The sequence below is a fragment of the Sorghum bicolor genome, chromosome 2, assembly GCF_000003195.3.
Source record: "Sorghum bicolor cultivar BTx623 chromosome 2, Sorghum_bicolor_NCBIv3, whole genome shotgun sequence".
In the NCBI taxonomy this organism is placed as follows: Eukaryota; Viridiplantae; Streptophyta; class Magnoliopsida; order Poales; family Poaceae; genus Sorghum; species Sorghum bicolor.
The window spans coordinates 72,512,081-72,531,462 of record NC_012871.2 but is presented as its reverse complement, the minus strand read 5'-3'; the positions used below and the strand labels follow the sequence as shown (position 1 = coordinate 72,531,462).

At 45.3% G+C, this 19,382-nt stretch overlaps 1 protein-coding gene and 1 pseudogene across 1 annotated transcript; both read left to right on the top strand.

Moving 5' to 3' along the window:
* Positions 6,332 to 7,144, top strand: LOC8060640 (annotated as a pseudogene).
* On the top strand, positions 10,756 to 12,900 carry LOC8060639 (40S ribosomal protein S3a). Its single transcript, XM_002463093.2, has 6 exons — positions 10,756 to 10,907; positions 11,437 to 11,542; positions 11,809 to 11,946; positions 12,028 to 12,213; positions 12,303 to 12,503; positions 12,586 to 12,900. Exons 1-6 carry the CDS (start codon positions 10,849 to 10,851, stop codon positions 12,685 to 12,687), a joined length of 792 nt encoding a protein of 263 aa, XP_002463138.1. The 5' UTR covers positions 10,756 to 10,848; the 3' UTR covers positions 12,688 to 12,900.

The following is a 19,382-nucleotide window of genomic DNA, read 5'->3' as shown; positions in this document are numbered from 1 at the left end:
TCCATGCATGGAAGCAAAGTTAAAAACCGATAGGAGAGAGAGAAGAGAACCACATGGGCCCTGCAATGGAGACAGGAGGTAGGTTACTTTAGAAGAAAAAAGGGCCTCCAACGTGGAGGGCTGCCACATCATAGTTTGATGACGTGTTAAACCTACAAGGAAGACACGTGGCAGTGTGGCGGTAACACGGCGTTTAAAGTGTAAGCCACATGTATCTGAATTCTTAGAAACCATGATTTTCCCTTTTTGCATGATATAACAGCTGTTGTGGTAACTCTGTGCATGCCATGAGTAAGTTTGGTCTATATATAGATCGATTGACGAATAATTTCTAGATGCCCTTAATTTATAAGAGGTATTATTTCTTCTCTAGAGATAGAATGATGTAATTAGCTAAATTGTCATAGTCACATTCTATTATAGATATATCCCATGATTTAAGCATTTTAAATATAAAAAAATATAAAAATAAAAAATTTTGCCATAACACTTTTGTCGGTGTGGGTGGGTAGACGCCCAACTAATGTTAGCATGATGTTCAGCAAATGGAATCAAAAGACGAGAGCCAGATCAATAAGCTCAATCCATGTGAGAGATTGTCGAGTTGAGACCCCTACTATAGAAAAAAAAAAGTATGTGTATTAGGTTTCAAAGTTGGAAACCAAAGATCCAATCTCTATCCTTAGGTAAGAGGACAGAGAATGTTGTACATCGAGATTAGGTTAGCCCTCCCCGTCCTAGCGGCTCCTCCTTGGTGTGTCCTTCTCCTCGCCACCTCTTCCCAAGGGGTGACCATGAGTTCATGCCCCCCTCTCCCGCCTCTTCTCCCTCTTCGATGTCGAAAAACACACACGGAGGCACGAAGGACGATGCACGTGTGATATAGATAAAAGAGTCTATCCATGGATGCATGTCGACGAAAGCCAGTCGACAGTCTACCTTAGGGTATACCCACGGTAGTAGTTTGTCGGCAGACTGGTGCGCAAACTATGAACTCGATGGTGATGCAAGACACGGACAAGGTTTTTATCCAGGTTCGGCCGCCGTGTGGGCGTAATACCTACGTCCTGCGTCTGATTGTATTATTGTGGGTTGAATTGTGTTGAGTTGAGTTGTCTAAGGGGGTCTCTTGCCTCTCTTTATATAGTCCAGAGGGTAGGGTTACAGATCTGGAAACTAATCCTAGTCGGTTACAATTGTCATAGATAATACGATATCAATTCCTATTCTAACCGACTAGAATTATGCTTGATCTCCACGTATTGTTTTTCCTTGCGCGAAACTCCGAGCAGTTGGATCAAGCCCCGAATCTGTCTCGCGATGGGCCAAGTCTCTTGGCCCAAGTCTAGCCGTAAGGGTATAGGGGTTTATACCCCCACAATGCATGAAAGAGAGATGGAGAAGAAAAGACCTAATGGCGAGTGGACCCTATGAATTCGATGGAGAAGAAAAGACCTAATGGCGAGTGGACCCTATGAATTCAAGGGCTAGGATGTAGTGGCTGTTGCTGGAGATAATGGTTGAATTTAAAATGCTAAAAAAGCAGAGAGAGCTTTTAAGCTCCAAGTGAGGACCCAGCTGGGTCAGTAATGCTGAAGTCGCCCATCCATTGCTTGCTACGTACTGAGTGAAGCGGGAGCGGGGGGACAGAGAGAACCGCGCGTGTCCTCCCAGCGTCGCTCGCTGCTCCCTCCACCACGGCCACGGTGCCGAGTTGCGTGTGCGTGCGCGCGGCCACTGGCAACGCTCGCGCGCTCGGCACAAAGCTGCGGCTGCCTCTCGATCGCTCTCGCAGCCCCGATCGCCACCAGTGGTCTTCAAACCGTCCGGGCCCGATCGTGCTTTTGTGCGGGGAGCGGCCGGGGAGGCGCACCCACGTACTACGGTTGCATCCCGCGAGCCGCGGCTCGGAGCACGCGCGTCCACGGCCGGGCCGTCCGGCGCGGCCTCGCTGTAGGCGCGCGCTTTGCCTTCTTGACACGCACGGAACGCAACGCAACATGCTGCTGTACATGTCATGCTGATCTGCGTGCGGAACGCATCTTGCAAGCTGTAACCTTGTTTGCTACTACGTGCCGATTTATATATATGAATTATCAAGATGTGTAATTGTTTAAAAAGAAATCAGCAGGAGCACTGCCATGTCATTTTAGAAGAAGAGAATGCAAGTTCTTACATAATCATCCTGGTATCTCAGAATCAGAAGTAACAAAACACATGAAAGCAAAAGAAAGAACCGATCATCATTCATATGGTGGTCTACATGATCATGTTCAGCAAGCATGCATGGCCCAGGCGGCCAGCACTGCGCAGTACTACTTGCCAGAGCTAAGCGTGTGCGTTTGTGACTAAACAGTTCGATTCCAGTCGAGCTGATGAAGGGGGAACACCCGGCTTTGTTCGTGCAGCTGCTGCTCAGGCCATGCAAAAGCACCGGTCTTCCTCCGCCAGGTGCCGTCGTTTTCCCCGCGCCTTTTCTGGCAGCTGCAGCATCAATGCGTCGCTTGTGTGCTTTGCTTACGCTTACAGGGTCTTGCTGGCCTCGCATGGTTACATACGCCCGGGCCTTCTTGGCTTCTGCAGTCGGCACACACGTGGTGGAGCTTGACCGTTTCGATCAGCAGGATGGAAATTTCAGATGGAACAACACAAGCTTTGGTGCAGTTGCCTATCTTATTCGGATGGAACAACATAAGCTTTGGACACAACACAAGATCAGCCCTGTTCGGATAGTGTGGAATGAGGCTCGGATTTATTCCCGCTAATCAATCTTACATAAACTGTATGACTAGTGGAATGAGGCTCGGATTTATTCCCTCTAAGCATTACTGCGGGAATGCAGTGTATTACATGACATGATAACGCAGACAAATAAAATACTTATGTGTCTTGCCGATATGAACATTATCATTACAACTGTATGATTAGTGGATTTTAGTTGTGTGTGATAGTGTATTGCTTAGTTGGACAGTTTACATGTTGAGAAAACATATAATGACTTGTTGACGTGGACAATATAATTGGATGGGCTAGTGGATTTTTAATTGTGCGTGATAGTAAGTTACTTAACTGGATAACTTGGATGCTGAGAAAATAGATAGTGGAGTTTTACAAGATAAGATTAGACTACCGTTCCGGCTAGAAATCATTCCAGGTGACTGTTCCAGGGTAAGCCAATAGGCCATACACTGAATCGATGCTCAGCTGGTAATATAAGGTTTATACGATTTGTGGACGATACAACACATCGAGCAAGTTTTATAGGAAAAAAAATGGAAGAAGAAAAAAAAAATCTAAAGCTGGAGCTGTGATTGGCAAGATCAGGCCTTGTTTAGATGCGAAAACTTATTGAATTTCGCTACTGTAGTATTTTTTTTTGTTTGTGACAAATATTATCTAATTATGGACTAACTATGATCAAAAGATTCATCTCGTGATTTACAGACAAACTGTATAATTAGTTTTTTTTCGTTTATATTTAATGCTTCATGCATTTGCCACAAGATTCAATGTGACGGAGAATATTGAAAACTTTTTGATTTTTGGGTGAACTAAACAAGGGCCTCAGTTTCCTACTACAGAATCTCAGCTCAGTTACCAAGGCGCAGATCATAGCCTGAATACCAAGCCAAGGAACTGCGCAAAGGTGAGAGTTGGGAAACCCTTCGATCATCAGTGCTACTGCTAACCTTTGCACAATGGTTACCATGACCATCAAGCAATTCAGCTTAGCCGAAATTCAGGTTACAGACGATCTTGAAAAAAAGAGAAATCAAAGACGGGGAAGGAATTCAGTGTGCACTGTGCAGACTGCAGAGGCCAAATTTTCATCTGAACCAGAAATGTAAGAGGGGGAATTGCGGCCACGAGTTCACCACTCAGTCGACGGGCCGCAGTTTGTTTGGACCGAGAAGAGGGATTCAGGCTCTACCAGGCTTTTATTTTATCGATTCGCTCAAACGGGCTGGCCCGGCCCGGAGGAGCAGGTCGTGCTTGGGCCTTACCCCACTACAACAGTAGGCCCGGTGGCAGCCCGACCCACCAACAGCTCCCTCCGCCGGCCGGCCGGCCCCCGCATCCAGCCCACCCAGCGGCCAGCGCCCCCGTCCCCCGTCCTCATATAACAGGCCCCGCCGCCGCCGCCGCGCCGCTCTGTGCCTCTCTGGTATCCTCTCGCTTGCATCGCCGTCGCTCGAAGCCCTAGCCGCCCCAGCGTCCGCCGACGGGCGCAGCAGCCATGGCTGTTGGCAAGAACAAAAGTATCTCGAAGAGCAAAAAAGGCGGCAAGAAAAAGACGTGAGTTGTCTCGCTCCCGGCGTCATTCTTCCGTTTTACGGAGTTGGTTTTTTGGCCTCCTCTGAGCGGTGCTGACCCACCTGTGTATCTTGGCTTGTAGGGTGGATCCGTTCAGCAAAAAGGATTGGTATGATATCAAGGCTCCGTCGGTGTTCAGCGTGCGCAACATCGGCAAGACTTTGGTGTCCAGGACACAGGGGACTAAGGTTTGCCGTATGCCCGCTCCTATTCTCCTGTATGATCGCTCTGTTTGTGAATCTAATTGTTGCCTTCGTGTACAGTGATAAACTAGTGCCTACTTTAGTCCATGAGATGTGTAGTTGAACTGTAACCAATCCATTTGTTGGGGTAGTTGTTCAGTTAGGGCCTTGTTTAGTTCCAAAATATTTTGCAAAATGGACACTGTAGCTTTTTCGTTTGTATTTGACAAATATTATCCAATCATGGACTAACTAGGCTCAAAAGATTTGTCTCGTCAATTTCGACCAAACTGTGCAATTAGTTTTTATTTTTGTCTATATGTAGTACTTCATACATGTGTCTAAAGATTCGATGCGACGGGGAATCTGAAAAATTTTGCAAAATTTTTTGGAAACTAAACAAGGCCTAGGTTAGACCTTTTATTGGCCTATGCAGTATGCATGTGTGAGATGTGACATTTGTAGGTTTTTACGGTTCGTGCAGGTGCGAGTGATGTTGTCTTTGTCCTGTACATGTATTGTATGATTTGACTTGTATGTTGACTCAATTCTAGTAAAATTATACCAGCTACCAAGTTTATATGGATTTTTATATGATACATTTGATTTAGATGTCGTTCCTGATACACAGTAGTACCACATAACCTTTGCTGTGTAGAATTTTGGCCAGTAGTATGGGATTGTCTTAGGTTTTCAGGTTTAGATATGGGTTGCAACTTGGAAGCATTAGTATTGAATTCTTTGGTGTTTATATAAGCACCATCTTCACTCCTGATGCCCTGTGTGCTTTTTGATTAACTGTTTGTAGCATGTTCAGATAAGTTGGGCTGAAGGCCATAAGCTTCTTTTCTTTTAAATGCTGCTGATTATGCACTGATTAGAGTGGTTTCTATATGCATCCCTATACACGTGCTATTATTTGGTTACAGAACTTTACCACGACTTTTTCTTGCCTTCTTAAGATATAGATCATATGTCATTTTTCTTAACAGCGCCACCTTGGCACAGCCTTCCATGGGGCCACGTGTGGTGCTGGGTTTCAAACCCCCACCGGCTACTTCCCACCCTTGGGAGCTTGCCACTGGCCCATCCAGATCATATGTCATTTATCTAGGGATTGTAACTAGGTCTGAGGAACAGTAATCTTATGCACCTATTTTAGGCCCTGTTTAGATTGGAGATGAAAAAATTTTGGGTGTCACATCGGATGTGTCGGAAGGATGTCGGGAGGGATTTTTTAGAGACTAATAAAAAAACAAATTACATAGCTCGTCTGGAAACTGTAAGATAAATATATTAAGCATAATTAATATATCATTAACACATGTGGGTTATTGTAGCACTTAAGGCTAATCATGGACTAACTAGGCTTAAAAGATTCGTCTCGTAATTCTCAACCAAACTGTGTAATTAGTTTATTTTTTTATTTACATTTAATGTTTCATGCATGTGTCTAAAGATTCGATGGGATGGATGAAATTTTTTTTGGTTGGGAACTAAACAGGGCCTTAGTTCCTTTGTAGTTCTATCAGAATTTTCTGTTTATAGTACTCAGTTTAAATTTGTATATGTGATATTATAGTTCTCTCCATCTGAATTTCTTCTGTTTGTTTTGCAGATTGCCTCTGAGGGTCTTAAGCACAGAGTGTTTGAGGCCTCCTTAGCTGATCTCCAGAGTGATGAAGACCAGGCATACAGGAAGATCAGGCTTCGTGCAGAAGATGTACAAGGGAGAAATGTTCTCACAAACTTCTGGGTGACGATCTCTTGTTTAGTTCACACAGTTACCACGCTTATGTTCATGTCTCTAACCGTCCTTGTCATCTTGTTAGGGAATGAGTTTCACTACTGACAAGCTCCGCTCCCTCGTGAAGAAGTGGCAGACACTTACCGAGGCTCATGTCGATGTCAAGACCACTGATAACTACATGCTGCGGCTGTTCTGTATTGGGTTCACCAAGAGGCGGCCCAATCAAGTGAAGCGCACTTGCTATGCTCAGGCAAGCCAAATCAGACAGGTAACAGTTCTGGAGATATGTTTATAAAGAGGCTTGAAACTCTCTTAGCTTGTCTGCTGTGTCTTGTTACATTGATACCATTTATGTTTTGCAGATTTGAAGGAAGATGACCGAAATCATGAGTAACCAAGCTTCATCTTGTGATCTTAAAGAGCTCGTGTCCAAGTTCATCCCTGAGGTCATTTGGAAAGGAAATTGAGAAAGCCACCTCTAGCATCTTTCCTTTACAGAATGTCTTCATCCGCAAGGTGAAGATTCTGAAGGCGCCAAAATTTGACATTGGAAAACTAATGGAGGTAACTACTTGAAGCAAAGTTTCTGTGTTACAGTAGTTTAGCATTGTGCCTTTCTTTTTAATCTAATAATGTTGTGTGACTCCCAGGTGCATGGTGACTACGCCAAGGATGACGTTGGTGTTCATATTGAAAGGCCCGCAGAAGGCGACTTGGCAATGGGGGGACAGGAGGTTGCTGCATCCGAGTGATAGTATTGCTGTTTATATGTCTATAGGCTTAAGAGCAACTCCAACAGATATGTTATCCATATTATCTAGGCTATTTTTACATTTTTTTAAAGCAACTCCAACAGATGGATTTCTCATTTAAAGTTGTCGTGTTACCTTGAAACACTTTTTTTGGTCGAGATCTGTCGACGAAAGCTGGTCGGCAGTCTACCTTGGGGTATACCCACGGTAGTAGTTTATCGGTAGACGGTGCGCAAACTACGAACTCGATGGTGACGCAAGACACGGACAAGCTTTTTATCCAGGTTCGGCCGCCGAGTTGGCGTAATACCTACGTCCTGCGTCTGGTCGTATTGATTTGTGTTGAGAGAATATGATGTGATATGGTCTGTCCTCTAGGGGACCCCTGCCCCTCCTTATATATCCTGAAGGGACAGAGTTACAAGCAAAGTATCCTATTTGGTACAAAATCTTGTAGCCTTGCGGTGCACGCCGACGAGTCGTGCGCCGCACGTCTTCATCTTGTGGGCCGAGCCACCTCTGATGGTGCGGCCCATATAGGCCCGTGAGGGTATAGGGGTTTATACCCCCACAGCTAGTCCCCGAGCACCATGTATTATGATGTAACACGCCGTCTTGAGCTTCTTCGATCAGTGAGGCTTGACGTCTTCAATAAACAGGAAAGTTGCCCGAACAGTTGCAACGGTATTTTGACCAACTCAAAAGACAGTTGATCGACATTGACATCGAAGAAGCAGGTTGTTCGAAGAATGCATGGTGCTCTAAATTAAAAAAGATTTCTTTCTTGGTGAAGTGTGCCCACTTTACTTTTTTGAAAGGTATAAACATCAAAAAAGCAAGCAAATTCACCGCAAGGTGAAGTGTGCCCACTTAGTCCCCGAGCCTGGTAGTAGGTGACGTAGGCACGTGGTGCCAGGGTCAAAAGAAAAGTCCTCAAAGAAATTCTGAAACTGAGATGCATCGCCAGATGCATCGTACCGATGTAGTCCCCGAGCTTGCTGGAAGGCGAAGTATGAGCCTTGTAGCAAGGTCTAAAAAATTGAATTTACCAGTCCCCGAGCATATCATGCTCGTATGCAATTGAATAGACTAATCGACCAGTCCCCGAGCATAGAACGCTCGGTGGTCGGTACAGTCCCCGAATTCTCAAATTGGTGGGCTGGTCGACCAGTCCCCGAGCGTATAGTGCTCGGTGGTCGGTGCAGTCCCCAAGCTCTTAAATTGGTGAGCTGGTCGACCAGTCCCCGAGCGTATAGTGCTCGGTGGTCGGCACAGTCCCCGAGCACGGCGTAGGGACCGGTGGACAAGTCTCCGAGCGTGGTTGGGAACGTAAACGTGCTCGGTGGTCGGCACATTCTTCGAGCATAGCATAGAGAGTAGTCGACAAGTCCCCGAGCGTGGTTGGGAACGTAAACGTGCTCGGTGGTCGGAGCAGTCCCCGGGCACAGCGTAGGGAATAGTCGACGAGTCCCCGAGCGTAGCTTGTCGACTGGGCCAAACTCCTGAAAAATAAATATAGAGAAAATAGGTAGTACATGATGTATAAATAAACTCTAGATAAAAAATCAGCACTGAGATAAGTTTTAGACTTTTTATTATAAAATTAGCACGAGTAGTTAATTCATCCTAGAGCTTGTACCAGCTCTGGTCTAGCCAACAATCAGCATGAGGTGCGGAACCTAGACACGCGTGGGATTGCCAGCCTCGCCAGAGAGCTACTGCCGACCACCCGGAACGCAGAGGGCGGATCTCGTGCACGTGTAGGGAGGAGTCGGAGACAGTACCGGCTCTGGAAAGCTCGTGTAGGAGAAAAAACTAGTGTGGCTAAACAAAAAGTTGGTTTTGAAGGATAATAAAAAATATTATGCCAAAAATAAATAAGATATTAGAAGTGTACTTATCTTTGGATGAAAGTCTGGTCGGTGACGACAAAATTGTCTGGCCCTCGAGCTTTTGGACTTGTTATCGTGACGGTGGTCGCGGTTGTCGTAGCGCCGTTCTTCGCGGCGATTATTATTGCGACTGGTGGTCAGAGCAAGTAGGCCAAACAACTTGGTCGTTAGCCCGAGCAGATCGATGTCGTCGATCTGCCTCTCTTTGTAGTAGGGAAGCAGGTGACGCATTGTCGGCGTGGTCGGAGACGCTGCTGGTGTGGTCGAAACCATAGCCAGCGTGGTTGAAGCCGCCGCCGACGTCGATGAAGAAGTGGTTGGCGCAGATCGGATCTACACCTCCTCCGTGGTCATGGCGGTGAAGTTGTTGAGGCTGACGGTGAACGTGAAGTCGCCCGCCATGGCCGCGAAGTCGGGGATGATGGCCATCTTGTTCGTCGGGAGAGCTGTACGCACACCCCCTACCTGGCGCGCCACTGTCGACGAAAGCTGGTCGGCAGTCTACCTTGGGGTATACCCACGGTAGTAGTTTATCGGTAGACGGTGCGCAAACTACGAACTCGATGGTGACGCAAGACACGGACAAGCTTTTTATCCAGGTTCGGCCGCCGAGTTGGCGTAATACCTACGTCCTGCGTCTGGTCGTATTGATTTGTGTTGAGAGAATATGATGTGATATGGTCTGTCCTCTAGGGGACCCCTGCCCCTCCTTATATATCCTGAAGGGACAGAGTTACAAGCAAAGTATCCTATTTGGTACAAAATCTTGTAGTCTTGCGGTGCACGCCGACGAGTCGTGCGCCGCACGTCTTCATCTTGTGGGCCGAGCCACCTCTGATGGTGCGGCCCATATAGGCCCGTGAGGGTATAGGGGTTTATACCCCCACAAGATCTGGATCTGTGGTGGCTTTATTTTTGCTTGAAAGTTATGTTTCCTTGCTATGCCTGGATGATCTGTAGGTTACTTGCGCAAGCTTATGTTCTAGGAACATTCATGTTACAAATTTAGGGTCTGTTTAGATTGGAGATGAAAATTTTTTAGGTGTCATATCGGATATGTCGGAAGCATGTCGAAGGGGTTTTTAGAAACTAATAAAAAAAACAAATTACATAGCTCGTCAGGAAACTGTAAGACAAATCTATTAAGCATAATTAATCTGTCATTAGCACATGTGGGTTACTGTAGCACTTAAGGCTAATCATAGAGTAACTAGGCTTAAAATATTCGTCTCGCGATTCTCAACCAAATTGTGTAATTAGTTTATTTTTTTATGTATATTTAATGTTCTATGCATGTGTCTAAATATAGACGAAAACAAAAACTAATTGCACAGTTTATCTGTAAATCACATGACGAATCTTTTAATCCTAGTTACTTCATGATTAGATAATGTTTGTCAAATAAAAACGAAAGTGCTACGGTACCGAAAATCAAAAAGTTTTCAGAACTAAACAAGACCTTAACTTAAAAATTTTGTTTAAAACGATTTTTTTATAGGTATAGAGAGAGTAAATCAAAATCATCTTGGCCTCATGCTGGATTTTGGGAGGAACTGGACAGGGGCACAGCCGCACAGGGGATGGAGAACAAGAACATCAGGCCTTGGGCCATGCGTCTATACATGTCCATTAGGGACGGCCTGAACTCACTCGTGCCCGTGCCGGACCGGCCCGCATAGTAGTGCCGTGCTTGGGACGCACCCCCGGCACGAGCACAGCCCGATAACGCCCTTGACCCGCTAAGGCCCGCCCCATAGAATGCCGTTAGCGGGCCAGGCGACACTCCCGGCTCCTCGGCCGTTGGGGCCTGCAAATCGGCCCGTTGGCCTGCACCCCGTCCCCCCGTATAAAAGCGCAGGGCAGCCGGTGGCCCTCCAAAACCTAGCGCACCCGCAACCAGCGCGCCGCCCCGCTCCGCTCCCCTCGCCGCTGCACGGACGCAGCGATTAGTTCTCGCAATGGCGGTAGGCAAGAATAAGCGTATCTCCAAGGGCAAGAAGGGAGGCAAGAAGAAGACGTGAGTTATCTCTCCCCCTTATCCTCTTCCGTCTGCGGATCGGAAACCGGGAGTTTAACATTCAGAGATGGTTAGATTTTGCTCTTATGGACCTTTTGGTGCGCAGATGACCATTCATTACTCTGTAATGTTATGACGTCACATGATTTCTTTGAGCGAGGACACTAGGCCTGTGATATTTGTTGTGCCCATCTGTTCAATGCTAAACCTCGGAACTGCTTGATAGTTAATTTTTCTTAGTTGTGTCGGGTTGGGTGCAGCAACTTTTGATTGTGACTACCTGAAGGATAGTACAGAACTGCTGAATTTTATCCATCGTTACACCCATTCTAATCTGAAATTGTCCCTCGAATTTCACTGCATCTGGTGTCGATGTATATAAGCTAAGTTCTGATGTTTTTGGCCACTTTAAAATCCTTTTTGGCTGTACTGAACTTAATGATGCATGGCACTCGTTTTCAGCTGTTCTTTGGCCTCCTCTGGCCGGCTGACCCGTTTTCTTGGTGTGTCTGTTTCTCTTGCCTTGCAGCGTGGATCCGTTCAGCAAAAAGGATTGGTATGATATCAAGGCTCCGTCGGTCTTCAGCGTGCGCAACATCGGCAAGACCCTTGTCTCCAGGACACAGGGCACCAAGGTATTCGCACTCTTCACCTTCTCACTCTGTTTGGGTATCGTACTATTGCCTTCGTGTATTGTGGTGAAGTAGTGATTGATTAGTTGCTGAGATGTATTGCTGAACCTTACATATCCATCCATTTATTAGGGCACTTTTTCAGTCAGGTTAGACCTTTTCTTGATCTTGTGCAGTGCTATATAAATTTGTATGCCAGAATGGTTGCACTGCTCCTTTTTTGTGATTCCATGACTGCATGTAACTCAGTTTCTTCTGTTTGTTTTCAGATTGCCTCTGAGGGTTTAAAGCACAGAGTATTTGAGGTCTCCTTGGCTGATCTTCAGAGTGATGAAGACCAGGCATACAGGAAGATTAGACTTCGTGCAGAGGATATACAAGGGAGAAATGTTCTCACAAACTTCTGGGTAATGATCTCTAGTTCACTTCACACTGTTAGGAGACCTATGTTCTATATTGTGTCTTTAACCATCTTGTTATCTTGTTAGGGTATGAGCTTCACTACCGATAAGCTCCGTTCACTGGTGAAGAAATGGCAGACGCTTATTGAGGCACATGTTGATGTCAAGACCACCGATAACTACATGCTACGTCTGTTCTGCATTGGGTTCACCAAGAGGCGGCCCAATCAAGTGAAGCGCACTTGCTATGCTCAAGCAAGCCAAATCAGACAGGTGACAGTTCTGAAGATATCTCATGTTTTAAAGAGGCTTGAATCTCTCTTAGCTTGTTTGTCATATGAACACCATTTCTGTTTTTGCAGATTCGTCGGAAGATGACTGAAATCATGAGCAACCAAGCTTCAACTTGTGATCTGAAAGAACTCGTGTCCAAGTTCATCCCTGAGGTCATTGGAAAGGAAATCGAGAAAGCCACCTCTAGCATATTCCCCTTGCAAAATGTCTTCATCCGCAAGGTGAAGATCCTAAAAGCACCAAAGTTTGACATCGGAAAGCTCATGGAGGTAACTACTTGAAGCAAAGTTTGTCTGTTCATGTAGTTTAAGTCTTGTGGCATTTTGAGCTAATGGCCTCTGTGATGTCCAGGTCCACGGTGACTATGCCAAGGAGGATGTTGGTGTCAAGATGGACAGGCCAGCTGAAGGCGACGAGGCCATGGGAGGACAGGAGGTTGCTGCAGCTGAGTGATTAGTCTCACTGTTTATGTTTAGTATGAGTTGATGTTAAGACAAACTTCGGAGTTGGAGCTGCCTTATTTCCGTAAACTCTTAGGAACACTTTTTTCGAGAGTGAGACATTTGGTGGCTTTGATTCTCCTTGAAAATTTGAAGCATGGAAAAATGTTATCTTGCGACGTCAGTTTGATCACCGTTATTTGGGCAAACTTATGTTTTTGGAGCATGCATTGCGTTCTTGCTGCTCTAGACTGAAGAGCTCGTTCTCATTCCTTTTCTCTAAGAGTCAAGCCGAACCGACTTGGAATCGAATTTATTTCTTGTTCCGACTCTGCTGCACAGTTTGCTCTATGGCCTTCGGCACCGAGGTGGAAAAGCCATGCGGTGGTCCGTCTATGGACTGGTCCTGAACAGCCATAGCCATAGCCTGCCAGTGCCGCTTGATGGAATCAGGCGTACTACGATGCGGACCTGGACGCATGGGTTGGGCTTCACCACAAGGAGGATCACGTTTGCTGCTGTGATGTGGAGGACATTTTGTGTGGTCAGGATTTTCAAGATGGCTCTGTGATCCATCTCACCTTAGGCCTTGTTTGCATGTTGTCGGATTCCCCTCAATCCACATGTGTTGGAGTGGATTAAAGTGGAATTTAGTTCAAGTTTCACTTCAATCCACCCCAACACATGTGGATTGATGCGAATCCAACAACATCCAAACAAGGCCTTAGCTTGTTTGGCCTCAAGTATGATCAGAAAGGAGAGCTAAAAACTAAGGTTCGCCGAACCACGAGATCCTATGCATTATCCAAGAACAGCAACATGTTTTCTCATGCGGTATATAAATGATAGAAAGAAATGTTCTCTTGGCAATTTTTTTTGGGATCTATTGTATTTTTATGTCAATTCTAGAAAAATGTTGTGCCAGCATTGACAGTTTTATGCTCAAATGTTGTGCATGCACTGTGTTTCGATCAATGGGCCGAATTGCTCTGCTCATTGCTATTCAGCACCAAGCTATAGCAGTCATTTAATCCAAGGAGTTCATTTATTTGCCCATTTGATCTAACGATGTTACTGTTGGATGTCGCATTGTATTTGCCTTTTTTTTTCTGGGTTCCATTTATAGCATAGCAGTCATGGCACGCTGCAGGTCGCTCCTCATGGATATGTAAAACACCAATGTCAATTGCCTCTCTACTCTTGGTAGATGTCAATTATTTTGAGAGATGTTCACTGCCTTCCCTTGGTAGATCCTATCTAGTAAGCCTACATTATCAACATCGACTGCTACTGTGTTGAGATGGCTAGCCCATTATTATTGACTCATATTCCCACAATATCAAAGGTGGTAAGTTTTGTTCCTCTTTCTCCAATATGAAAGGCATCTATATTCTTCCGGTAGTTAATATGACGATTCTTATGCTATCATTGCTGATAAACAATTATCATTGAATTAAAAAAGTGTTTTCTTTCATGTCACTTTCCATGTTTCCAGTTTCTATTTAATTATTTGCTACGAATTCAGATGGCCGTATCAGGTCTGTGCCGAATGGCCAAATGGTTTGCTTGCTGTCAGTAGTGCAATGGTGCTATAAGGCTTCTGCAATGCTGCAGATACCATAGATACCATGCTTGCTTGTATATTCTTTTGACATGGTTCTTGTTTTAGTTGCTTTCCACGTACTATGACTTGCTCTGTGTATGTCGAGTGAATTTCACAGGAGCTGGTATACCAATTCCTTTATATTCAGCTTGTTCCTCTTTGCGCTTTGGATGTATCCGTAGGTACTCCAAAGTCTCTCTGCTGATGAACTGCTGATAGGTTGGGAAATAACTCTCGTTGCCACCGCTGCCAAATTTGGGGCCTGGGCACCATAGTGAACCACCATTTAATTCGATCCATTGTGCCCGCATCAAGTTTAACAGTAGGAAAGTGCAAACATTCCCCTCCTCATAACAAAATCATTAAATTGCTCACATAAAATTGCATACTCATGTCTGAATCCGCTATTCGACGTAAAGCTTCCATTACCCCTTCCATAACCTCTAAATCTTCATTTGGTGGTTTCCTATGAATGCCCCCAGGAGCTTCCTTTTCAAGATATATTCTATCATAGTACCTATATACTATGATTACTTTTGTCCATTAGCATATGAACTAGTCGTGAAAGTTCCCCAACTCCGCTATTGCTAATCATCCTATACAGTTAAGAATTAGTCTTCCTATTATTTTCTCCTTCTCCTTTGTTCTTTGCCATATTTTTGTTCTCATTTTTCGTTTTATTATAATAACACAAATATTTTATTTAGTCAATGTATTTCGCCATGCATTATTGTCGTCATATACTTGTATCCTGGCTCCACGGTGTTTTTGATGAATTTAGTAGAATATGTGTGTACGTGCACTATAATATTAAACTTTAAAAAACTTTGTAAACAAAAACATACAACAGTTTTTATTCTTCATATATATATCCCAGTTAAGTAAAATCTCCAATGGCGGTTGTCGATGAAAGCTGGTCGGCAGTCTACCTTGGGGTATACCCACGGTAGTAGTTTATCGGTAGACGGTGCGCAAACTACGAACTCGATGGTGACGCAAGACACGGACAAGCTTTTTATCCAGGTTCGGCCGCCGAGTTGGCGTAATACCTACGTCCTGCGTCTGGTTGTATTGGATTGTGTTGAGAGATAATCTGTCCTAGGGGGGTCCCTTGCCCCTCCTTATATAGTCTGGAGGGCAGGGTTACAGATCTAGAAACTAATCCTAGTCGGTTACAATTGCCATGGATAATTCGATATCAATTCCTATTCTAACCGACTAGAATCCTGCTTGATCTCCACATCTTGTTTCCTTGCGCAAAACTCCAAGCTGTCGAATCAAGCCTTGAACTCGTCTCGTAATGGGCCAAGCCTCCTGGCCCAAGTCTAGCCGTAAGGGTATAGGGGTTTATACCCCCACAGCGGTCGGCGTCCTATGTTCTTTCAGTATCCTCTAGGTCTGGTAGACGTGTCTTGATGTCGATTAGCGACTTGGTGGTCTTACCAGTGCAAGTCATAGTTCCTTATCGGAGATGTAATTTTTTTATCAGTTTTGTTTCAGTTGATCCAGTGTACTCAGATGACGTAGGAGCCAGAAATATCAATTTCCTTTATTAAAAAAATATATTTTCCAGTTGCACTTAGCATATACGATTCCTTGATGTAATGGTATTCTACTCAGCTCCTGTGAAAGGGGTCCAGAGGTTGAATCTATTTTTATTTTGTCATTTTCACCTTTTTTTTGCCATTTTCTCTGTTTTTTAGAACATTTTTGCTGCCATTATTTGACGTTCACGTGTGAGTGAAGACAGTGAAGACATCATCATCAGTCGAAGGCGCTCCCAGTCCCAGCGCCGCCGCCGCCGAATCGACGCTGCCTCCTGACTTCCTGAGACGCCACGCCGCTCCACCTCAGCGCTGCCGCTGGCGGCCGACGGAGAGAGGACTCGCCGCCGCCGGTTGATGTGGGGAGGCCGCGCCGCTCGACCCCAGCGTCCTCGCCGCCGTCCGACGTCGGGAGGCTACGCCGCCGCCGCCGCCGTTGCTGGTACGCCGTCCCCTTCTCTTTTTCTCTTCATCCGGTTCATTTTGGTACGCCGTCCCCATTCACGACCCAGGCACGTTCCTGCGACTGTACCGCGTCGTTCCCGTTCCGCGTTCCGGAACGAAAGTTCCGGGAACGGGGAACGCGGCATCGTACCGCGATCCCTGTGACGCTCGTGCTCTGTAGCAGGTCAATTCCCGAATCCCGCCTTATCTTGTGGATTTTGTAGGTGTGGGTGGGTAGATGCCCAACTAATGTTAGCATGATGTTCAACAAATGGTATCAAAAAAAACGAGAGCCAGATCAATATGCTCAATCCATATAAGAGATTGTTGAGTTGAGACCTCTACTATAGAAAAAAGATTTATGTGTATCAGGTTTCAAAGTTGGAAACCAAAGATCCAACCTCTCTTAGGTAAGAGGTCGGAGAATGTTATACGTCGAGATTAGGTTAGCCCTCCCCGTCCCAACAGCTCCTCCTTGGCGTACACCTCTTTCCAAGGGGTGACCATGAGCTCATGCCCCCCTCTTCTCCCTCTTCGATGCCGACAAAAACACACGGAGCCACGAAGGACGATGTACGCGTGATGTAGATAAAGGAGTCTCTCCATGGATGCATGAAGGAGAAATGGAGAAGAAAAGACCTAATGGCGAGTGGACCCTATGAATTCAAGGGCTAGGATGTAGTGGCTGTTGCTGGAGGTAATGGTTGAATTTAAAATGCTCAAAAAACAGGGAGAGCTTTTGAACTCCAAGTGAGGACCCAGGGTCAGCAGTGCTGAAGTCGCCCATCCATTGCTTGCTACGTACTGTGAAGCGGGAGCGGGGAGACAGAGAGAAGCGCGCGTGTCCTGCCAGCACGTCGCTCGCTGCTCCCTCCACCACGGCCACGGTGCTGAGGTGCGTGTGCGTGCGCGCGGCCACTGGCAGCGCTCGCGCGCTCGGCACAAGCTGCGGCTGCGTCTCGATCGCTCTCGCGGCCCCAATCACCACTAGTGGTCTTCAAACCGTCCGGCTCCGATCGTGCTTTGCACGGGGAGCGGCGGGGAGGCGCACGCAGATACTCTCTTCATCCTAAATTGTAAGTCATTTCATGAATTTTGGAGAGTCAAAGCATTTTCGCGTTTGACCAAAATTATAGCGAAAAATACTAAGATTTGTAACGTAAAGTGAATATACTATGAAAATATAATTAAGAAAAAAATCTAATAATACTTAGTTGGTATCATAATAATTATTATTTTATAATATAAATTTGGTTAAACTTAAAAAAGTTTGAATCTCCAATATACTCAATATACTTGGAATGAATTACGGATGGAGTCCCGCGAGCCGCGGTTCGGAGCATGCGCGTCCACGGCCGGGCCGTCCGGCGCGGTCTCGCTGAGCGCGCTTTGCCTTCTTGACACGCACGGGACGCAACGCAACATGCTGCTGTACATGACATGCTGATCTGCGTGTGGAACGCATCTTGCAAAGCTGTAACCTGTTTGCTACCTATATATACGTGCCGATTTATATATATGAATTATCAAGATGTGTAATTGTTTAAAAAGAAATCAGCAGGGGCACTGCCATGTCATTTAAGAAGAAGAGAATGCAATAAGTTCTTACATAATCATCCTGGTAACTCAGAATCAGAAGTAATAAAACACAAGAAAAAGCAAAAGAAAGAACCGATTATCATTCATATGGTGGTCTACATGATCATGTTCAGCAAGCAGCAGTACTACTTGCCAGAGCTAAGCGTGTGCGTTTGTGACTAAACAGTTCGATTCCAGTCGAGCTGATGAAGGGGGAACATCCGGCTTTGTTCGTGCAGCTGCTGCTCAGGCCATGCAAAAGCACCGGTCTTCCTCCGTCAGGTGCCGTCGTTTTCCCCGCGCCTTTACTGGCAGCTGCAGCATCAATGCGTCGCTTGTGTGCTTTGCTTACGCTTACAGGGTCCTGCTGGCCTCGCATGGTTACGTACGCCCGGGCCGGCCTTCTTGGCTTCTGCAGTCGGCACACACATGGTGGAGCTTGACCGTTTCGATCAAGATGGAAATTTCAGATGGAACAACACAAGCTTTGGTGCAGTTGCCTATCTTATTCGGATGGAACAACATAAGCTTTGGACACAACACAAGATCAGCCCTGTTCGGTTAGTTTGGAATGAGGCTCGGATTTATTCCCGCTAATCAATCTTATATAAACTGTATGACTAGTGGAATGAGGCTCGGATTTATTCCCGCTAAGCATTACTGCGGGAATGCAGTGGTTTACGTGGCATGATGACGCGAACAAATAAAATACCTATGTGTCCTGCTGATATGGACATTACAACTGTATGGCCAGTGGATTTTAGTTGTGTGTGATAGTACATTGCTTAGTTGGACAGTTTACATGTTAAAAAAAAATATAATGACTTGTTGATGTAGATACTATAATTGAATGAGCTAGTGGATTTTTAATTGTGTGTGATAGTAGGTTACTTAATTGAATAACTTATATGTTGAGAGAAATAGTTAGTAGAGTTTAACTTTATAGGAGTACAAAATAAGATTAGACTACCGTTCCGGCTAGAAATTATTCCAGATGACTGTTCCTGGGTAAGCCAATAGGCCATACACTGAATCGATGCTCAGCTGGTATATAAGGTTTATACGATTTGTGGACGGGGATACAACAGATCGAGCAAGTTTTATAGGGAAAAAAATGAAAGAAGAAAAAAAAAATCTAAAGCTGCATCTGTGATTGGCAAGATCAGTTTCCTACTACAGAGGCCTTGTTTAGTTCCGAAAACTTTTTGGTTTTCGAAACTGTAACACTTTCGTTTTTATTTGACAAACATTGTATAATTATAGAGTAACTAGTCTTAAAAGATCCATCTCGTGAATAACACTTTCGTTTTTATTTTCGTATATATTTATTGCTTCATGCATGTGTCGCAAGATTTGATGTAATGGATAATCTTAAAAAGTTTTTTGTTTTTGGGGTGAACTAAACAAGGCCAGAATCTCAGCTCAGTTACCAAGGCGCAGATCATAGCCTGACGACCAAGCCAAGGAACTGCGCAAAGATGAGAGTTGGGAAACCCTTCGATCATCAGTGCTACTGCTAACCTTTGCACAATGGTTACC